Source organism: Solea solea, chromosome 2 (assembly GCF_958295425.1).
Source record: "Solea solea chromosome 2, fSolSol10.1, whole genome shotgun sequence".
In the NCBI taxonomy this organism is placed as follows: domain Eukaryota; kingdom Metazoa; phylum Chordata; class Actinopteri; order Pleuronectiformes; family Soleidae; genus Solea; species Solea solea.
This window is the reverse complement of record NC_081135.1, coordinates 38,524,021-38,541,766: the sequence shown is the minus strand read 5'-3', so window position 1 is coordinate 38,541,766 and position 17,746 is coordinate 38,524,021. Positions and strand designations below refer to the sequence as shown.

Below are 17,746 nucleotides of genomic sequence, written 5' to 3'. Positions count from 1 at the left end.
AACACACATGTGACCTCACACACACACACACACACACACACACACACACACACGTACACGTACAGCCTGGAGGATTAATGTGTGTGTGTGTTGGTTGCAGGGAGTCGTGAGCACTCGGAGATCAAACACAGTGTGTCCAAACTAACCGAGGAGGTGAGTGTTTGTCGTTTATTATATTTATGTGTTAATCTAAAAATAAATAATCGAATTTAATCTAACTAATCTAAAGTGTGTGTGTGTGTGTAAGGTTTAAAGGTTTCGACTTGAGTTTACATGACCCTGCATTTATGAAAAAAGGTCTATTTGTAATGCTGACTCAGCAATTTCCAACTACTGCACTCCTGTTTTCTTTGTGAGTTGGGAATAATGACTCAGCAATTAATAGTTATTGTTTTCCCGTTGTGTTTTGTTTTATTTACGCTGAGTCAGTGATTCACAATGACCATTTTCATGTCCTTTTATTAATTAGGTGGGAATGCTGACTCAGCAATTTCTAAAGTTTCTTTCTTACTTTCTTTGTTAATTGGGAATAATGAGTCAGCAAATTAAAACGATCAATATTCCCATTTTCACCCTTTCGCTCTCCCCACCCCCCTGCCCCGCCCCCCCATCTGCCCCTCCCCCCCGTGTCTGTGTGTCCTGTCCTGACTCAGATGAACAGTCTCTCTAAACAAGTGTGCAGACTCAGTCAGGAGCTGCAGGAGATGACGCTCCTCCTTAAGCCCCTCCTTCAAACAGCGGCGCAGCCAATCCTGATGACCATGGTGCCAAATCTAACCCCGCCCCCCAGCAGCGCCGGCCAGCTGTCAACGAGCGCCTCCCTCACGACGCCGTGTCCCGCGCAGAGAGCGGACGCTCGGTCTCTGTTGGACAGTGGAGACAGCGAGACGATGGACTTGCCGCGGTGTCTTCTGCCGACGCCACACGCCACGACGACCTTCCACTCGTCCGCGTCGCAGCCGTGCGGTCACATCCAGATCTCTGTGACCTCTGACCTCCTCTTAGCTGAAGACAAACTCCCTGACGGGTCCTCGGAGACACGGAGCGTCCACGCGTCCTCCAGTAACGGCGTATGTCCTCTGCAGGACACGCCTCCCCTGCCCTCTCACACGCCCTCACCCTCTCTCTCCTTCTCCATGTCTCTCTCGTCCTCACCCTCTCTGTCCCCCTGTCAGGGTCCTCACCCATCCAGACCTGCCAGCTGTGTCAGCCGAGGCCCGCTCCCGCCTCCTCCCTCCCAGGACACACCTCCGCCGCAGTCGTCCGCCCACTGCTCGGCCCCGCCCTCGCTCTCCTCCTCCCCTGGGGACCAGAGGGTGAGGCCGTCCCCCTCCTCCACCCCTGTCCCCTCCTCGTCGCTGTCTCTGGACTTTAACGCGAGGACGCCGCGGGCGGACACCGTCTGGTGCACGTCACAGCGCCGCCACCAGGATGCCAGAGCCGGCGCGCGACCGCAGGAGCTAGAGATGCACGAGTGGGGGCAGCAGGTGAAGGAGGGGCGGTCCTCCACCGAGAACATCAGCTTCATCGATGAAGAGGAGCCGGCGTTATGAATGAATGAGTGAATGAATGAATGCATGAGGGGGGGAAAACACAGTAGCAGGGGACGGAAGAGGCGGGCCCAGCTTCACGCAGGAAGTGCTCAGAGGAGAAACACCTGTGCGATCTGAGACACGGCGCCACCCGGTGGTGCGGCGGTGTGACGAGGAAACACAGCACAAACTGTCGAACACAAAAAAAACAGCATCACAGCTGCTTTTTAAAAAAAACCCACTTCCATTCATCGCTGGAGCCGAAACAAGCTCCGCCCACTTACACCAAACTCACACTTTATCTCTTTTTAGACCAGTCAGGATTTTCCCTGCCCCTTTAAAGGGCCGGTACACACGTCTTTAAACACAGCACAGGATCTGAACGACGGTGCGTTTCATTTGTAGTCGGAAGTCGGAATTTTCCAGAGTTACGAACTGTGAGGTCGTACAGGTCCAAACACTTCACCTGAGAATTTCACTTTTAACGTTATGTACATTTACCCTGAATGTAACAAACCCTGACACACAGGATTACAAAATGGCTTATGGTTAATCGTAAAAACACTCTACTATACTTTTACCATTCATTTTCATCAGTCGTACACATATGGTGTGTTCCATTTGTTGTCAGAACTCGGATTTCCAACTCAGACTGTGTTTGTTAGCATTGGTATTGCTAACCATGGCTAATCTAAGAAATTAGATTTTCAGCGACTCAACTGGAACCCGGTGTAGTATTTTTTTATTTTTTAACCGTGGACGTGTTGCGATGCCACATTTGCGTGACCAAAATACCAAATAGAGCTCTTTCATCGACTCTTTTATCGTTGAGCTCTTTCATCAACTCTTTTATCGCAGAGCTCTTTATCGACTTTTATCGCCGAGCTCTTTCATCGACTCTTTTATCGCAGAGTTCTTTATCGACTCTTTTATTGTAGAGGTCTTTCATTGACTATTTTATCGTAGAGCTCTTTCATAGACTATTTTATCGCAGAGCTCTTTATCAACTCTTTTATCGTAGAGCTCTTTCATCGACTCTTTTATCGCAGAGCTCTTTATCAACTCTTTTTTTGTAGAGCTCTTTCATCAACTATTTTATCGTAGAGCTCTTTCATCGACTATTTTATCGCAGAGCTTTCATTGACTCTTTTATCGTCAAAATCTTGAATATACATTTGTGTTTGTTTTTTTTCCCCCGACTTCTAAACTGGAACGCGGTGAACTCTGAGGTGACGTCACTCCCAGTTCCGACTTCCGATGTGAATGGAACGCACCATGGTGAACGTGAACTCTACGTTCGGTCTCAGTCGTACGTATCAGATCAGATCGTAACGATTTCATTAATTTATTTGGATGTTTTTAAAGGGTTAGTTCAGTTAAAAGTCTGATTTTACGAGGTTCTGCTCCGAGAACCAGCCTGAGACACGGGGGCTCAATAATACCCATAAAATCTACGTCAGTGTTAAGTCTACGATGTCTTCAGAACATGTTTCACGTCTTTATTTCACTGTGAGACAGACTCTTCCAACAGGAAACTGAAGTTTTTGTTATTTTGTAGACCACTCACTCTCCCACACCAAACCCCATTGAGAAAATCAGTGATTTTAGCTGGCGGGGACACAGGAGCTGCTGGTCTACTGCTGCCTCGTGTGGTCACTTTGTGTCACTGAACTAAATCCAAATAATGAATTTCAAATGCTGAAGGGACAAAATAAGACGTTTGAGCTTAGTGATGGAGGCAGCAGTGGATCAACAACTGCTGTGTGTGTGATGTTAAAATCACTGATTTTCTCTATGGGGTTTGGTGTGGGAGAGTGAGTGGTTCTCAAAGCAAAACTAACCAACGTTTTCAGTCAGAAAAGGTTTGTCAAGAATCGAGAAACAGTGACTAACATTTGCTTTAGATGTCACAGACTTAAGCGGGTGTAGATGTTATGAGATGAGGCTTTTGTTAAGTGACTAAAACTTGTTTTTTCTTGTCGTCTGTGAGAGAGTTTGTGTCTCAGGCTGAATCAGGGAGCAGAAAACATGAAATATCTCTGTTTTTAACTGTGGGCAGAAATTTACTGAAGTAGTCACGTCTGGGTTAAAGGTCGGGGTCGCGTGCCAAAGACATAACGCAGGATGTAAGGAAGCCGTGTGGCGGCGGCGGTGGTTTTCTCGTCACCGCTGTGACTGTTTACAACCAGCCTTTACAGCAAAGTCCCACATCAGTCCTGAGCTTTAGCCATCCAGCCATTTGTGCCTTCTCCACACAAAGACTCAGACTTCCCCCTCGAGTCCTTCACCTGTTACCTGCACACAAGCATTTGGATCAAAACAACAACATTTACACCAGAAAAAGCCATAAACGTCACCAACAGAGAACAACTGCACCTTCATCTCAGAGATGTGACTCTGTCTGTTTGTTTATTTATGAGGCATGTCTGTTATTTATTTTCTTGTAAGGGAATCGATTGCACCTCTGGGAGACAGTTTACTGTTTTAAACAATGTAAGGCTACGTCTACACTGTGGGTTTATTGCTCAGTTTTTCCACACACAAGGAACACAAGGAAAACTGATTTTAGCCACGAGTAAAAGAGTCAGCTCATGAAATCTATGTCAGTTTAAGTCTACGATGTCTTTAGAACACGTTCACGTCTTTGTCTCACTGTTAGACACACTTTTCCAACAGGAAACTGAAGTTGTTATTATTTTGTAGACCGCTCGCTCTCCCACACCAAACCTCATAGAGAAAACCAGCGATTTAACATCACAGCGACACAGGAGTTGTTGATCCACTGCTGCCTCCATCACTAAGTTCTAATGTCTTATTTCATGACTTCAGTTATGAAATTCTTCATTTAGATTGACCTCAGTGACACAAAGTGACCACACGAGGCAGCAGTAGACCAGCAGCTCCTGTGTCCCTGCGACCTTAAATCACTGATTTTCTCTATGGGGTTTGGTGTGAGAGAGCATTTTTGAGTCTGCAGTGTGAACGTAGCCACAGTGTAACCTTACCGACATTGTATGTAGCACACACACACACACACAGAGTTTCCTTCATCTACATCCTGTCCTTCACATACACTGAACACCCTGAACAACTCCACTACCCAGAATGCATCACTCTGGAGGTCTCAGGACTTCTCTCTCTCTGCTTTCTTTTCCTCGTGTTGTTGATGTTTTTTGTTTTTTATCACATGTCACTTGTAAAATAAGAAGCGGTCACTTTTTCTGCTGCTGGACTGAAACACAAACATTCACAGAGTCCTGGACCTGTTCCTGGACCTGGACTCTGCAGGTTACTGTGGGGGGGCGGGGGCGGGGGTGGGTGGGGTTTAAATCTAACTGCATGTCACAGCTTCTTTCTGCATGAGAATGTGCCTGCTTTAGAGCTGTGGAGGGTGAACTGTGGTCGTCCTGCAGGGGGCGCCAGGGTGCAGATGTATTTTATTATTAACGACTACTGTTACATAAAGAAAATGCTTCAGTACCAGGATTATTACATATTCTGTCTAACAATAAAGAAGTGTTGTTTTCTACCACGTCAGACTCCTGTGGAAACATTCACTCACCCACGACCGCCACAGGGATTATAATCTGCACTTCAGCCCACGGATGATCAGAAAAAAGATCAGATTTCTTCACATTTCTTGAGATTAAAGTTTTCATTCTACTCTAGTTCACTTTTTTTATAAAATACAAAAAATTATTTTTAATTTTAGTTGGATTTTTGCGTTGTTGTGAAACAGAACTGCAGAGGTTTTTAGTTTCCATAGAAACTCGTAAATGCTACATCAGAAAACTACGACATATTGTTATCGTCATGTTTGTTACAGCGGATTATTTCTGCACCTGAACGTCAATTTTCACCAAAAAAATCTTAACGATTTCTCCTGTTTGTCAAAACCCCCGCATTTTTTTTCTCTTCCTACGAGCTGAAGATGGCGGCGAGTTTCATCAAAATGCTGATTTGACACCTTTCAATCATATTGCACATGGTCATATTGCGATTTCCATTTTTTGGAATGAATTGTGCCGCCTTACTTCGCAAACCATTAGCTCATGCGCGTTTATCACGTTAAACAAGCTAAAGTTATGAGTTGACGTAAATCAGCGTTTTTGTTTTGTTTTTTTCTTCGTAAAGTGCAATCGTCACAAAACTCACTTATTCACACGTCACGAGTTTGGAGAAGAAAAGTTTTTTTCTTCTTTGGTTTTTAAAGAAATGAGACTGACACAGAGGACAAAGTCTTCTTCAGGTCTGCATATATTTTTCATGGTAACATTCATTCATTCAATCAGAGCTTCAGGGAGAACGGGTGAAATGTGAGGGAGCGACGGTTGAGAAACTTCGCGATAATGATGACGAGGATGATGAAGAAAAAAAATGACTCAAAAAGGGACGAAAACATCGCGTTTTCACTGAGGATGCACAAAGTGCTTTTAGCCTCCAGGGGGCGCTCTCACGTTGCTCTAGCTTTCTCTTCATAGACTGTTCAGAAAAGTGGGCGTGGCCTTCTGCTTCAGTTTAAATTTGAACGTTATTTACAAAATTGACGTCATGTTCTTCTGACGTAGACCTGAAACTAGTCTGGTCTTACAATTTATCGATGATTAATCAATCGCTAAATCAATCGTCAATTATCAAAGTGTTTGTTTTACTGATTCAAGACAATGTTCCGATTTTTTCAGCTTCTTAAACGTGAATATTTTCTGTTTTTCATTATTTCGAGATGACGACGTCCATTTTTACTCACAGTCTAAGTTTAAAACACACGCAGCAGCAGGAGGAAAACAAACAAACAAACAAACAAACAAAGAAAAAAAACGTAGGAATTCCATTGATCACATGACCAACACTCACGCGCTCCGTCTTTTCCCATTGGGATCATAACGATGTTCGAGAACAGGAACCAGTGCAGACGGAAAAAAACACAAACAAACAAACAAACAAACAACAATAATCACGTTAACTCCCGTCATTCACCGCGATCAGCGTCCGACACGAGGGAGAATCTGCTGAGTCATGGTTCAGAGGGTGAATGGGGGGGGGGGGGTAAAAATCCAAAAATATATATATTTATGTTCATATTTATATATATTTATATATTTACGAGGTATGTATCCACAAAAAAAAAACAAAAACAGAAGAAAACATTTGAAAATAGACTTTAGTCTCTTGTGTTTTCCACACGTGTCCTCGCTCGCGTTTGACGAGGAAACGTCGTTAATATTTAGTCGTAAATATTAGTTCAAATTAGCAAAAATAAAAGTGGAATTAAAAGCCGGCGCTCCTGTGTCAGAACCTCCGAGAGCCGCGTCTCCGTCATCCAGGAGTCCGACAGGCGGCGGCGAGGTGGCGCTGGCTCCTCCTCCTCTCCAACCACAAAAAAAAAAAAAAACTAAAAATCATTTTTCAAACAAAAAAAGAAAGAAAAAAAATCACTTTGTCTTTAAAGAGAAAAAAACAAACAAACACGTGAAATCCTCGTAACCGTTGATTTCCCAAAGACCACGGCGTCGAGGCGGAGGGTTAGAGGTCAACAGAGGTCGCCAAAGGTCACCAAAACAAAAAAGGTGTCTCTGTGCATCAAAACAACCTCAAATTAAACAACCAGTGGCGCCCCCTCCTGGCATTTGTTATGTAAGCTGGCAGTAGAAGACTCCTCCTCCTTCTTCCCCTGTGGTCATGCGAGGTACTGCTGCATCGCCGTCTTCGCCCTGAGAGAAAAAGAGTGAGTAAGTGAATACGTGAATGAGTGAATATGTGAGTAAGTGAATTTGTGAGTGAATACGTGAATGAGTGAATATGTGAGTAAGTGAATACGTGAATGAGTGAGTAAGTGAATACGTGAATGAGTGAATATGTGAGTAAGTGAATACGTGAATAAGTGAATACGTGAGTAAGTGAATACGTGAATAAGTGAATATGTGAGTGAGTGAGTGAGTAAGTGAATACGTGAATGAGTGAATATGTGAGTGAGTGAGTGAGTGAGTGAGTGAGTAAGTGAATACGTGAATGAGTGAATATGTGAGTGAGTCTCACCGGTCACTGAGGTTGGCGTCAGACGCCTGGGTCAGTTTGTGCAGAGCGTCGACAAAGCCCATTTCCTTCAGCTTGTCCTGACGCTCCTGAGAACCTGCAGGTGAACGACAGAACCACAGGAGTTACTCACTCATTCATTCACTCACTCACTCATTCATCTACAGTGTCATTATAGTGAACAGGTCAGACATTCAAAGGTTAAACTGCACCAGTTTCTTTAAATATGTACAAGTTTGATTTACTGTGGACTAAATCAGTGTTTCTTAAACTGAAAGTGTCCACCACTTTTTAAACACACTTTGAACCCTTTGTTTCTCTCTCGTTCCCTCTTGTTCTCTCTCTCTCCGTCTCTTACCGTCCTCCTCGTTCCAGATCAGGTTGGAGACACAGAAAGTGGCAGCGAGCTGCAGCTTCACGTTTGAATGTCCCTGCGTTTCAACACAAACATGTAAACATGTAAATAACATTCAGAAACAGAAGAATAAAAACACTCTTCACCTCATTAAACATAAAGAATAAACACTGATGTCGTTACCATGTAGTATTTGATTTTCTGCAGCATGTCGTCGTTGGTCATGATCAGATCCTTGGCTGTGTTGCCGTCGGCAATGTTGGAGAGGATGCACAGTGTCTGACAGGGGAGAGGGGAGAGGAGAGAGGAGAGAGGAGAGAGGAGAGGAGAGGAGAGGAGACGAGAGGAGACGAGAGGAGAGGAGGTAACATCAGCAGTTTCTTGTTTCATGACTCAGATAAAAACAGAAATAACGGATGATTTTCTCTCAGATCTACAGACGCTGTGATGACATCATCACTTCACTCACCTGCTCCTTCACCTCGATGCTATGCTCCGCCTCCAGGATGAGAGTCACCGCCTGCATGATCTGTTTCCCGTGAGAACTCATGATCTGGTCGATGTGCTGACAGACAGACAGACAGACAGACAGACAGAGTCAGTTCTCATGCTGCTGCTGCTCATGTTTGTCTTTCTTCTTATTAGATTTAACAGGAGGAGGAACATTCAGGTGAGTTAGTGCTGCTTCACTGTAACCACTTTATTAGGAACGCCTGTTTAATCTCATCACCACATAGAGAGCTTTATTTTCACTGTAAACTTCATACAAGATCAATTATCTTCATAATCAATTCATCTCTCCATTAATTGTGATATGTGATGAGTAGGAGGATTATCTTCATCTTTACAGAATCTCATCCGTGTGTGTGTGTGCGTGCGCGTGTGTCTCTCACCGGGCGCGTGGACAGCAGGTTCCGCAGTAAACCCAGCGTCTTCATCAGGACGTTGGTGTCGGGGTCTGACAGCAGACGGAACAGCTGCTCTGTGCCGAGACATCGGACGATCTCCACCTTCACCTTCTGATCCGCCTGGAACGCCATGTTCTTCACACACACACACACACACACACACACAGAAGGTATTGTGATTAACATAATAATAATAATAATAATAATAATAATAATAATAATGAAACATGAATTTGCTGTCACACACACGCACACACACGGTCGTCTTACCATCAGGGCCCAGATCCCGTTGACCCTCAGTGCTGGACTGTCACTCTGGGTTAAACTGCATAGTAGTTCGATCACTCCTGACTCCAGGATCGGCTGCAAACACATACACTGATTTATTTATTCACTCAGAGGCAAAAGAAACAGGTTTTTTAATTAAGGAAGAAAATTGTTTTACAATATACTTGTTCATATCATTTGATGTTGATGTTTATATCAAGATATAAATCAAATCAATGATTCTGTAAGGCCGGGGCCATGAGGCTCATCAATAATAGAACGTAATAAGATTAGACTGAGACGAGCAGCAGATTCAAGATTAAAATATAATCCAAACTCTCCGTGCGTGTGTGTGTGTGTGTGTGTGCATGTGTGTGTGTGTGTGTGTGCGCGTACCTCTTTGCTGGGTGAGAACTCCAGCAGTAGATTGCATAGTGTGGATGAGGCCATGACCAGGATTTCATCTGGAGCGTTCTGCAACAGCTGATAGAGAGAGATTAGATTAGGAGAGATGGATTAATGGATTTATCCCATTAAATATTATTAGCAGCTTAAGATACGAACTACAAAAAACAAGCATGCAGTAAAGGTATAAAAAGATAAATAACTATATGTTTGGAACCCAACGTCTCTTGTTTTACTGAATTGACCAAAATGGCACAATATAGTCTCAAATGAAGTCCTAGTCGATACAGTGATATACTAAAATAACTTCCTGTTATTTGGTTGCAAAATAATCTAATCTGATTGTAGCTCACTGACCTTCATGAGCGGTTTCCACACGGCGTGGTCGTGGAAGCTGGTCCTCAGCTGCTGCACTGAGCGGGAAAGACTGTGAAGACACCTGGGAACAAGTTTGAACAGCATTTTATACCAATGAAGAGACAAGAGACACACAAACACACGTTAATGTGTCTTTCTTCGCGCTGTACCTGACAGCAGCCAAGCGCACTTTAATGCTGGATTCTGAGAGGCCGCTGACGATCCTGTCCATCATGTTCTCCGTCTCTGTAATCTGACAAAACAAGAGTAAACAAACTATAAATGTATACAATTATAAATGTTTGTAAAACACACAAAAACAGAAAAGGAGGGACAATTACTTTTTTGCGGATGTCCTCGTCGTTGGAGCCGAGCGAGGCGTAGAGTTTGAAAGCAGCTTGTCGGAGCTCGTGCGCGTGTTTCAGGTCGTGATCCAACTGTCAACGGCAGAGCGGGTGAACGGTTAAAGTCACAGTACGTCGTTTATCCGATCAGTCGGAATTTTTCGATCACCCAAGTATGTTCCCACTCAATTTTGGTAAGAATCTGCCCACTGATGACGTCATTAAACGTGATCAAACTTTCAAGAAATCCTATTCTTTCTCAATGGGTGAAACTGTAAAAATAGAAAAAATAACTAAAATATCTCTGTCAAAACACATCAGATTTGAACAACATTTGGTATGTGTGTGCAGGATCAGACACTCTACCATCAGACTACATTTAATCATGGTTCAGTCCCATCCAACAAGTTTTAACAGCTGTAAGCAGGTAAAGTTCTGCACAGTTCCAGTGAAAATGTAAACATTCCAGGTGTTGGTTTGTAAAAACACAGCATAACACGATCCGTATGCTGTGTTCTTGATCTGAAAACAGGCCCCGCCCACTGGACCCACCCTCTTGATGTCCGTGATAGCCGACACAGAGCTGGGGTATTTGAAGTAGTCGGCCAGCATGGCCACCAGGTGGTCGGTGGTGCTGGCGATCCGCTGCAGCTCCACGTCAGGCTCCATCAGGTAAGCCAGCGTCTCTGCGCCCTCCACCCGCTCCTCCAGCAGATGCTCTTTACTGCACATGCGCACCAGACACGGCAGCGTCTGGATTAAAGAAACGACAACAGACACGGAAAGTCACGAGTACAGCGTGTAAAGAGTTCATTCCATGTGTAACGTGTGTTATTTTAAAGCAGTGTAGTGTTTGTGTTCAGCTGATTAATCTAGCCTAGATGTGAAGAGAACCATTTGATGTAATAACCACGTGAATCCAGCAGGGGGAGCTCTGAGCATAGCTTTGACTTTAATTGCACTCTCAACAGTGACATTAACGTTATTTAACTGTGTTCCTGAGCGAACAATCGTGGCATTAAAGCTTCTGGTGTTGGATTTTGAAGATCTCTAAAGAGACAGTGTTTGGTTTGATTCATGGAGAGTTTCAGCGGAGACCGACCTTCAGGACGATGCAGCTCTCGTCTGTCCTGATGGCTCCCGCTCGACACATGTACGTTAAACTGCGACACAAAGACGAGAGGTTCAAGGAAACGTGTTTGTTTGTAAATAATAACAATGAATGAATTGTGGGGTTTACTGTACGTTGCTTACCATTTGGCTGCGGTTAGCTGCATGTCTATGGGCTGATCCCTTTGCATCATTCTGACAAATACCTGAGAGAGACGCTCCCCGTCCACCAGCACTGCAGACAGAAGACTTTTAACATTACAACTGTGTGTGTGTGTGTGTGATGGAAAGGCAGCACAGTGCGAGAGAGAGATGAGGAGGTTTCCTCACCGTTCACCAGGGTCATGGAGACCTGAGTGTTCTCATAGGCAAGGACTGAGAAACACTTTAACGCCTGCATCCGGACCTGGAGAGGAGAGACAAGCACGTTAACGCTCACGTCAGTCAGACAGACACAGACAGACAGACAGACACTGACCTTATACGAGGGGGAGATGAGCAGGGGGGCGATGTTCTGGATGGCGCCGTGGTTGAACAGAACCGTCTGGTGCTCGGGCGTCTGTGGGGAAAACAAACAACGAAAACAACAACACAAACATCAGAACGAGGAAATCGCGACGCAGCTAAAATTAAAAACCGAGCGTGTGCGGTGACGCCGCGCGTGTGTGTCTCTGACCAAATACCAACAAATACCTTACAACAGTGGGAGAAGATCTGTGTGGTGTACTCCTGCGTTCTCTGCGAGCGGCTCAGGAGAGACATGAGGTGAGGAATCACAGTGGGGTCCTTTAAAAACACAACAACACGATTTTCACTTGTTTTCTCCTCTGTGTTTGTGCTTTTATGACATATTACATTATTAAATAACAATAATAAGATGATAAATGTCGGATGTTGTGAACCTACAGTGTAGAGCAGCTGCACAGGAGTGACTGGACTGATGAAGACCGTTCTGAGGCATCGGAGACAAGCTTCGATGAAGACCAGGTCTGGACACAGGAGACCTGGAGAGACAGGAGAACACGTTCAGACCTGGGTCCACACACACACACACACGTCAACAGCAGCTATGAGTGTGTGTCTGTGTGTGTTCGTGTGTGTGTGTGTGTGTGTGTGTGTGTGTTTCAGACCTTGTAGAAGAGCAGGGATGATGTGACAGTCCACCAGGGACTTTATGTTGTTCTCAGTGCCCATGGCGAGGCTGCCCAGAACCACGGCACACTCGCTCCTCAGCTCCAGACTGGACGAGCTCTGCTGGAGCAGGTACAGTAACCTGGACCACACACACACACGCACGTCAGGTCCAAGGTCTTCATGTGAGTTTTCTGACATTTATTATGATCTGATTTATAAAACATATGCTTGATTTTTTTTTTTTTTTTTTTTTATTAATAATATAATTTTTCTTAAATTATTTTCTGTTTTTTTCTTGATTTTGTGTGGTTTTGTTTTTCTGAATTAATGAGATTTTATTTCTGGATATTTTTTTGCTTTTTTTTATTTTTGGGGGGCTTTTTTTATTATTTTATTATTTTAAAAGAACGGAGAAAAATGATTGAATGTACTGTATTTTTCTATTTGTCTCATTAACTTGTTGCTGTGAAAATGCTGTTTTTTAATGACTAAAATGGAAAAATAGGGGACCGAGACGGCCATATTTTGTTTCCAGACAGTTACATTATCATATAATATGAATTTGTCCTCAACACAGTGTGTTAATAAAAGAGGTAACGTCTGTTTCCTTCTATTTATAGGGTGAATAAAATGGGTTAAGGAGGCGACGAGAGGCGACATGGGAGTGAAGAGCTGCGACAAAGAATTCAGAGGAGGATCAACGAGTGTGTTTTTGAAAACAGGCTGCGGCTTTAAATTTAGGTCTCATTGACTTATATAAACAGAGTTTGAAGCAGCAATAAAGTCTGTACGTGTTGAGCAGAGACAGAGACAGAGAGTCAGAGACAGGGACAGAGACAGAGACAGAGAGTGGACATACCTGGGCACGGCTCCCAGGACGATCAGATTGGCTTTCTGCTTGTTGTTTCCAATGACGGCGTTCTTCATATCACTGTGAAGACAGAGCACAGGTTTCTTCTCAGTGACGTATTTGACAAACATGTGACAGATGGACTAAAGGTAGCAGCACAACAGTTTAACTTCAGTACGTTTATATGCTTTAAATCACAACTTACAGCAGCAGAACATCACGTCAGTTCACTGTCAAAGTCACTGCAAGCTTGAAATTCTAATTTAAATACAGTTTCAGATAAAACCTGCTCTATTTCTTTGGCTTTTTTGTGAAATGAAGGATATTTACAGTCACAGTTTAATCAAACTAAGGCCATAGTCCGACTAAGACAGACAATTGGACAACTTGCTGAGTCTGATTATACATGTGGAGGAAAAAATATATATATTGGCCATGTAGGTGGCGCTGTGTCTCCTAATAAGTAAGTGGAGTCTATCAGTCCGACTCCAGTCCGATGTATAAGCATATACATGCAGGAGTAATCGGACTATGAATCACATTACCCAGGTATGTTAGTCCGACTAAGACGAGCTCGATTTTAGTCGGACTAACGTGTGACTACATGACATGAAGCAGACTGAATTATTGTCTTAGTCTGACTAAAATCTGACTTTTAACATGCTTTAGGCTTAAAATGTATATAATATTATATAATTTAGTCAATTCCATGTATTTTTTAATCATTATATGTGATATATAGTGTATTTTACAAATGTGTTAACTATAGTAAATGATGATTGTCAATGCAACAGCGTTTATAACCAGGAAGATTCATCACAGATACTTCATCTTCATGATATGATGATCTAATGTAATCTCGTCTCATGTGATGATATAGATCATCCTAGTTTCTCAAACTGTGGTACGTGAGCTTCCTCTGGTGGTAGTTGGAGGAAAATCACAAATACTCTTCTACTGTATAGACCAGGGTGTGTGAGCGGTGTGTAGCTGAGGAATCTTTGACCACAGTGTGTAGAAAATGACACAAATAACAAAATAATTTAAATAAATTCAATAATAATAACTTTATCTCTCGCTCCATCTTCATTTAATTTCACTATACCAGTGTGTGAGGAAGAGGAGGATGAGGAGAGAATGTTGTTGGTGTTCTCAGGTGGAACCACTGATATTGATCAAATATTGATATATTACACAGCCCTGTGGAGGAGTTCCATTCAGCTTCCTCGGTTTTCAGGGTTCATGCTGCCTCACACTGTCCTGACTGACATGAACTGAACAGTTCATCAATAACACCGTCTCCTCCTGCTCAAACACGTCCCAATGTCCGCACACAGACAGAGTCCAGTCCAAATATGATCAGAGAAACCACAGAGCCGCAGACTGAGCCTGTTCAGCTCTGCAGGACTCTGATGATATCAAATGGCAGGTGAGTGGCAGTGAGTGGAGCTAATGGAAAAGTACAGCTGTATTCAGTCAGGTGTTGGCGCGCGCCGTAACCAGAGTTAGTCTCGTCTCCCCCCTTTTGAAGTCAAAAATAGACACGTAATCGTCACAGTTCAGGTCACTGGCCGTCCAGACAGAGAGTGAAAGTGAGACGGGAAGAGAGATGAGGCCAAGTCACATGAAAGGCCGTGTGTGTGTAAACATCAACATCATCAACATCATCTACAGCACTGGTCAGCAACTGGTGGCTTGTGGGCCAAAAGTGGCCCACCAGCATTAATATCCGGCCCAACAGATGATTTTTACGATACAAACAAAGAAAACTTGTTTAATACAACACTCTGAATCCACTAAGGAGGAAACTAATGATAATTTTCATCAATACATTGATTGATCTGTTATTTTCTCTACTAACTGATGAGGTGTTTGGTTCACAAAACATCAGAAAAAGTTGAAAAATGTTTGTCAAACCTAGAAATGATGATGTTCTCAAATGTCTAAGAATTACAAAATAACAGTTGCAGCATGAATTAAAACTCTGACACTTGTGGTGTACTAGAGGAGCAGTGACGGCGAAGTGGGAACGGGAGGTGCTAGAATTTATGTGAACAAATTACAGGTCATTATAAATTTGTTTGAACTTGATTTATTTAAAAAAGTGACCTCCCTATCACATAATAGGGAAAAAAAATAACCTATACAGAGTGGCTGTGCTGAGATACATCAGCTGAATTAAGTCCACACTCTTCCCGCGACAGCTCGACAGTGGAAATGCCAAACAACACACAGTCATTTACAGCAAAATGAGTCCAATCTTTGTGTATCATATCCTGACATAACATATACGTGTGTAGGTATGATGCTGCATGACTTACATGACTCCCTGCAGCACTTTCTGTGGGTCGGGGTCAAACAGTCTGTCAACATAATGCCGACTCGTGGCAGTGACTTCCTGCGTGAGGACAAATAAAACGGACAAATTAGTGGGAAAAACAACAAAACTTTGCACCAATAAATTCTCATCTCTCACATACACACAACAACAACTTTAAGGTCATTTTAAAAGCAAATCAACATTTAAAAGCCAATATTAGATTGATTAGTGATAATTTAGCTCCCCAAAAAGTTATATTTAATTGCTTGTGCACACTCATGGGTCCACGGTTGTGCAGCATCATTACACCAGGACCCTTTAAGAGCTGTTAAACACGTCACCCAGTGGCTGCATGTGATGTGACCCCAGAAAATTCTGTTTACATCACTGATAGCTCTAACTGGAACTTTCCACATGACCCCCAGAGGAGTAAAACCCCAGCCAGCAGACGAAAACAAAAACAACCACAGTCTGAACCTGCAAAAAACAAACCTGCTTTTACACATTAGTTCAGAAACAGACACTGATGAGCTACTTAGAAGAAGATACACAAAATATTAATACAGGGCTCTTTCTAAAAATCATAAACAGATAGGGTAGGACAGGATAGGATAAATCGTCATTTATTTTGATAATCTTTTTCTGATTCTGATATTTTGTGTTCAATCCATTGTGTTTAACCCTATTAACAGAATGTATTGGTCACCATGTAAACTAGTGTTTCCCACAAATGTTATATGGGGACCCACTTTTAAAAGTGACAAACTTCTGTGATGTAATGTACAACTGTGAACAGTGAGCAAATGTGTGCATAAACCTTTAAAGTTGCTGTCCTTTCTGTAACACTAATTTGGAAAAGATGAACCAGAAATTGAATCATTTTAAAACATATACAGCTATAAATCGCAATTTAAAAGCCCAAAATAGCTAGAAATACTATATTAGGAAGTACAATATGTGGAATGTTCATACAGACTTATGTTCTGTTATTAGTGGTGCGATTTTTATATTAATTATTTTATTTATTTATTCATAGGTTCCTCTCGTCTTTATTGCAAGAATGCCGCACAATTCATTCATTCATTATTGGTCTTATATAGGGCTGCAACAATTAATCAATGGATCAGTTAATGCATCGTAAACTATACTGATCATCCATTTGATTGTTTTTTTAATAACCAAAACAAGCCAGGAGACTAGCTTCTGTCTGAAGGGTCCGTTCACGATTTTGATCTTAATTTTGTTTTTGCTGCCACTTTAAATTTAAGCAATTATACACAAAACGCCCACTTACACCTGCTAAATAAACGTGTAAATGCATGCTAATAGGTGGCGAACTGTTACTAACAGAGCTATAATGTTATCCTTGGAGAAAACTCCTGGAGGCAGGCTAGTGGCTACGCTAGTGGTTAGCTTATGTTAGCTAGCTTAGTTCGCTTCTGTGATTTGCAATCTCCGGAGATTACTGTCGAGTGTCATTTCACGTTTGGATTAAAGAGCGGGGTCCTGAAAACTGCACTGTGGATTATTTAAATGAGTGTGACATTATTTGAGCACGAACAGCGGTGACAGCGCTGTCACTTAGCAGTTAGCTGCTAACTCATTCCCCCCCAGTGACACTGACAGCTACTTCCGTCGTTCGGTTTGGATCTCTTCACACACCGGCGCGCCGGGCGGAAGTCAGCCGCGCGCACTTAACGTCACGTGTTTGGAACGTTCCCGCCCGCTCGGGCAGAGTCGGCGTATAAAACTAACCAGCGCGAGCTACGTATGCGCGCCGCCCCAGGTGCTACATGTTGCAAAGGCTTTGAACTTAGCTTCACGTGCTAACAGAGGGCATAAACCTCCACAGTTTCACTGGCCGCGGCCAAGTAACCGCTCCGTGCTGGAGGTTTAGATCGGTGGGGGTGTGACGAGAGGCGGAGTGGCACTCACAGACAGCACGCTGATGCGGAGAGGGGCCTCCAACAAGCACGCCATCTCTCTTCCCACGATGGAGCGCCCCGGTCGGCGCAGCTCTCCGCAGACACTCCGCCCCCCAGAGCAGCAGCTGACAGTGACGGACGGACTGTGTGTGTGAGAGCGGCGCCTGTGTGGAGTTACTGCGGTCTCTCAGTCACGCAGCTCCCGC

General features: G+C 43.4%; 2 protein-coding genes across 2 annotated transcripts in view; one reads left to right on the top strand and one right to left on the bottom strand.

The window, feature by feature from the left end:
• Nucleotides 1-4,242, top strand: part of kcnh3 (potassium voltage-gated channel, subfamily H (eag-related), member 3) — a 78,436-nt gene extending 74,194 nt beyond the window's left edge. The window contains exons 14-15 of the mRNA XM_058623222.1: nt 101-153; nt 654-4,242. Coding sequence (XP_058479205.1) covers nt 101-153; nt 654-1,553 — 953 coding nt within the window. The 3' untranslated portion in view covers nt 1,554-4,242. The remainder of the gene's footprint in view (nt 1-100; nt 154-653) is intronic.
• A 1,529-nt stretch (nt 4,243-5,771) lies between these two features.
• armc8 (armadillo repeat containing 8) lies at nt 5,772-17,666 on the bottom strand. Its single transcript, XM_058653437.1, has 22 exons — nt 17,551-17,666; nt 15,617-15,693; nt 13,305-13,376; nt 12,442-12,584; nt 12,218-12,315; nt 12,005-12,097; nt 11,790-11,870; nt 11,642-11,717; nt 11,456-11,546; nt 11,304-11,364; nt 10,754-10,954; nt 10,199-10,294; nt 10,028-10,110; nt 9,858-9,939; nt 9,492-9,578; nt 9,099-9,191; nt 8,814-8,963; nt 8,390-8,485; nt 8,104-8,199; nt 7,924-7,996; nt 7,569-7,662; nt 5,772-7,243 (listed from the first exon to the last, which is right to left on the bottom strand). Exons 1-22 carry the CDS (start codon nt 17,593-17,595, stop codon nt 7,210-7,212), a joined length of 2,022 nt encoding a protein of 673 aa, XP_058509420.1. The 5' UTR covers nt 17,596-17,666; the 3' UTR covers nt 5,772-7,209.
• Nucleotides 17,667-17,746: the final 80 nt, after the last annotated feature.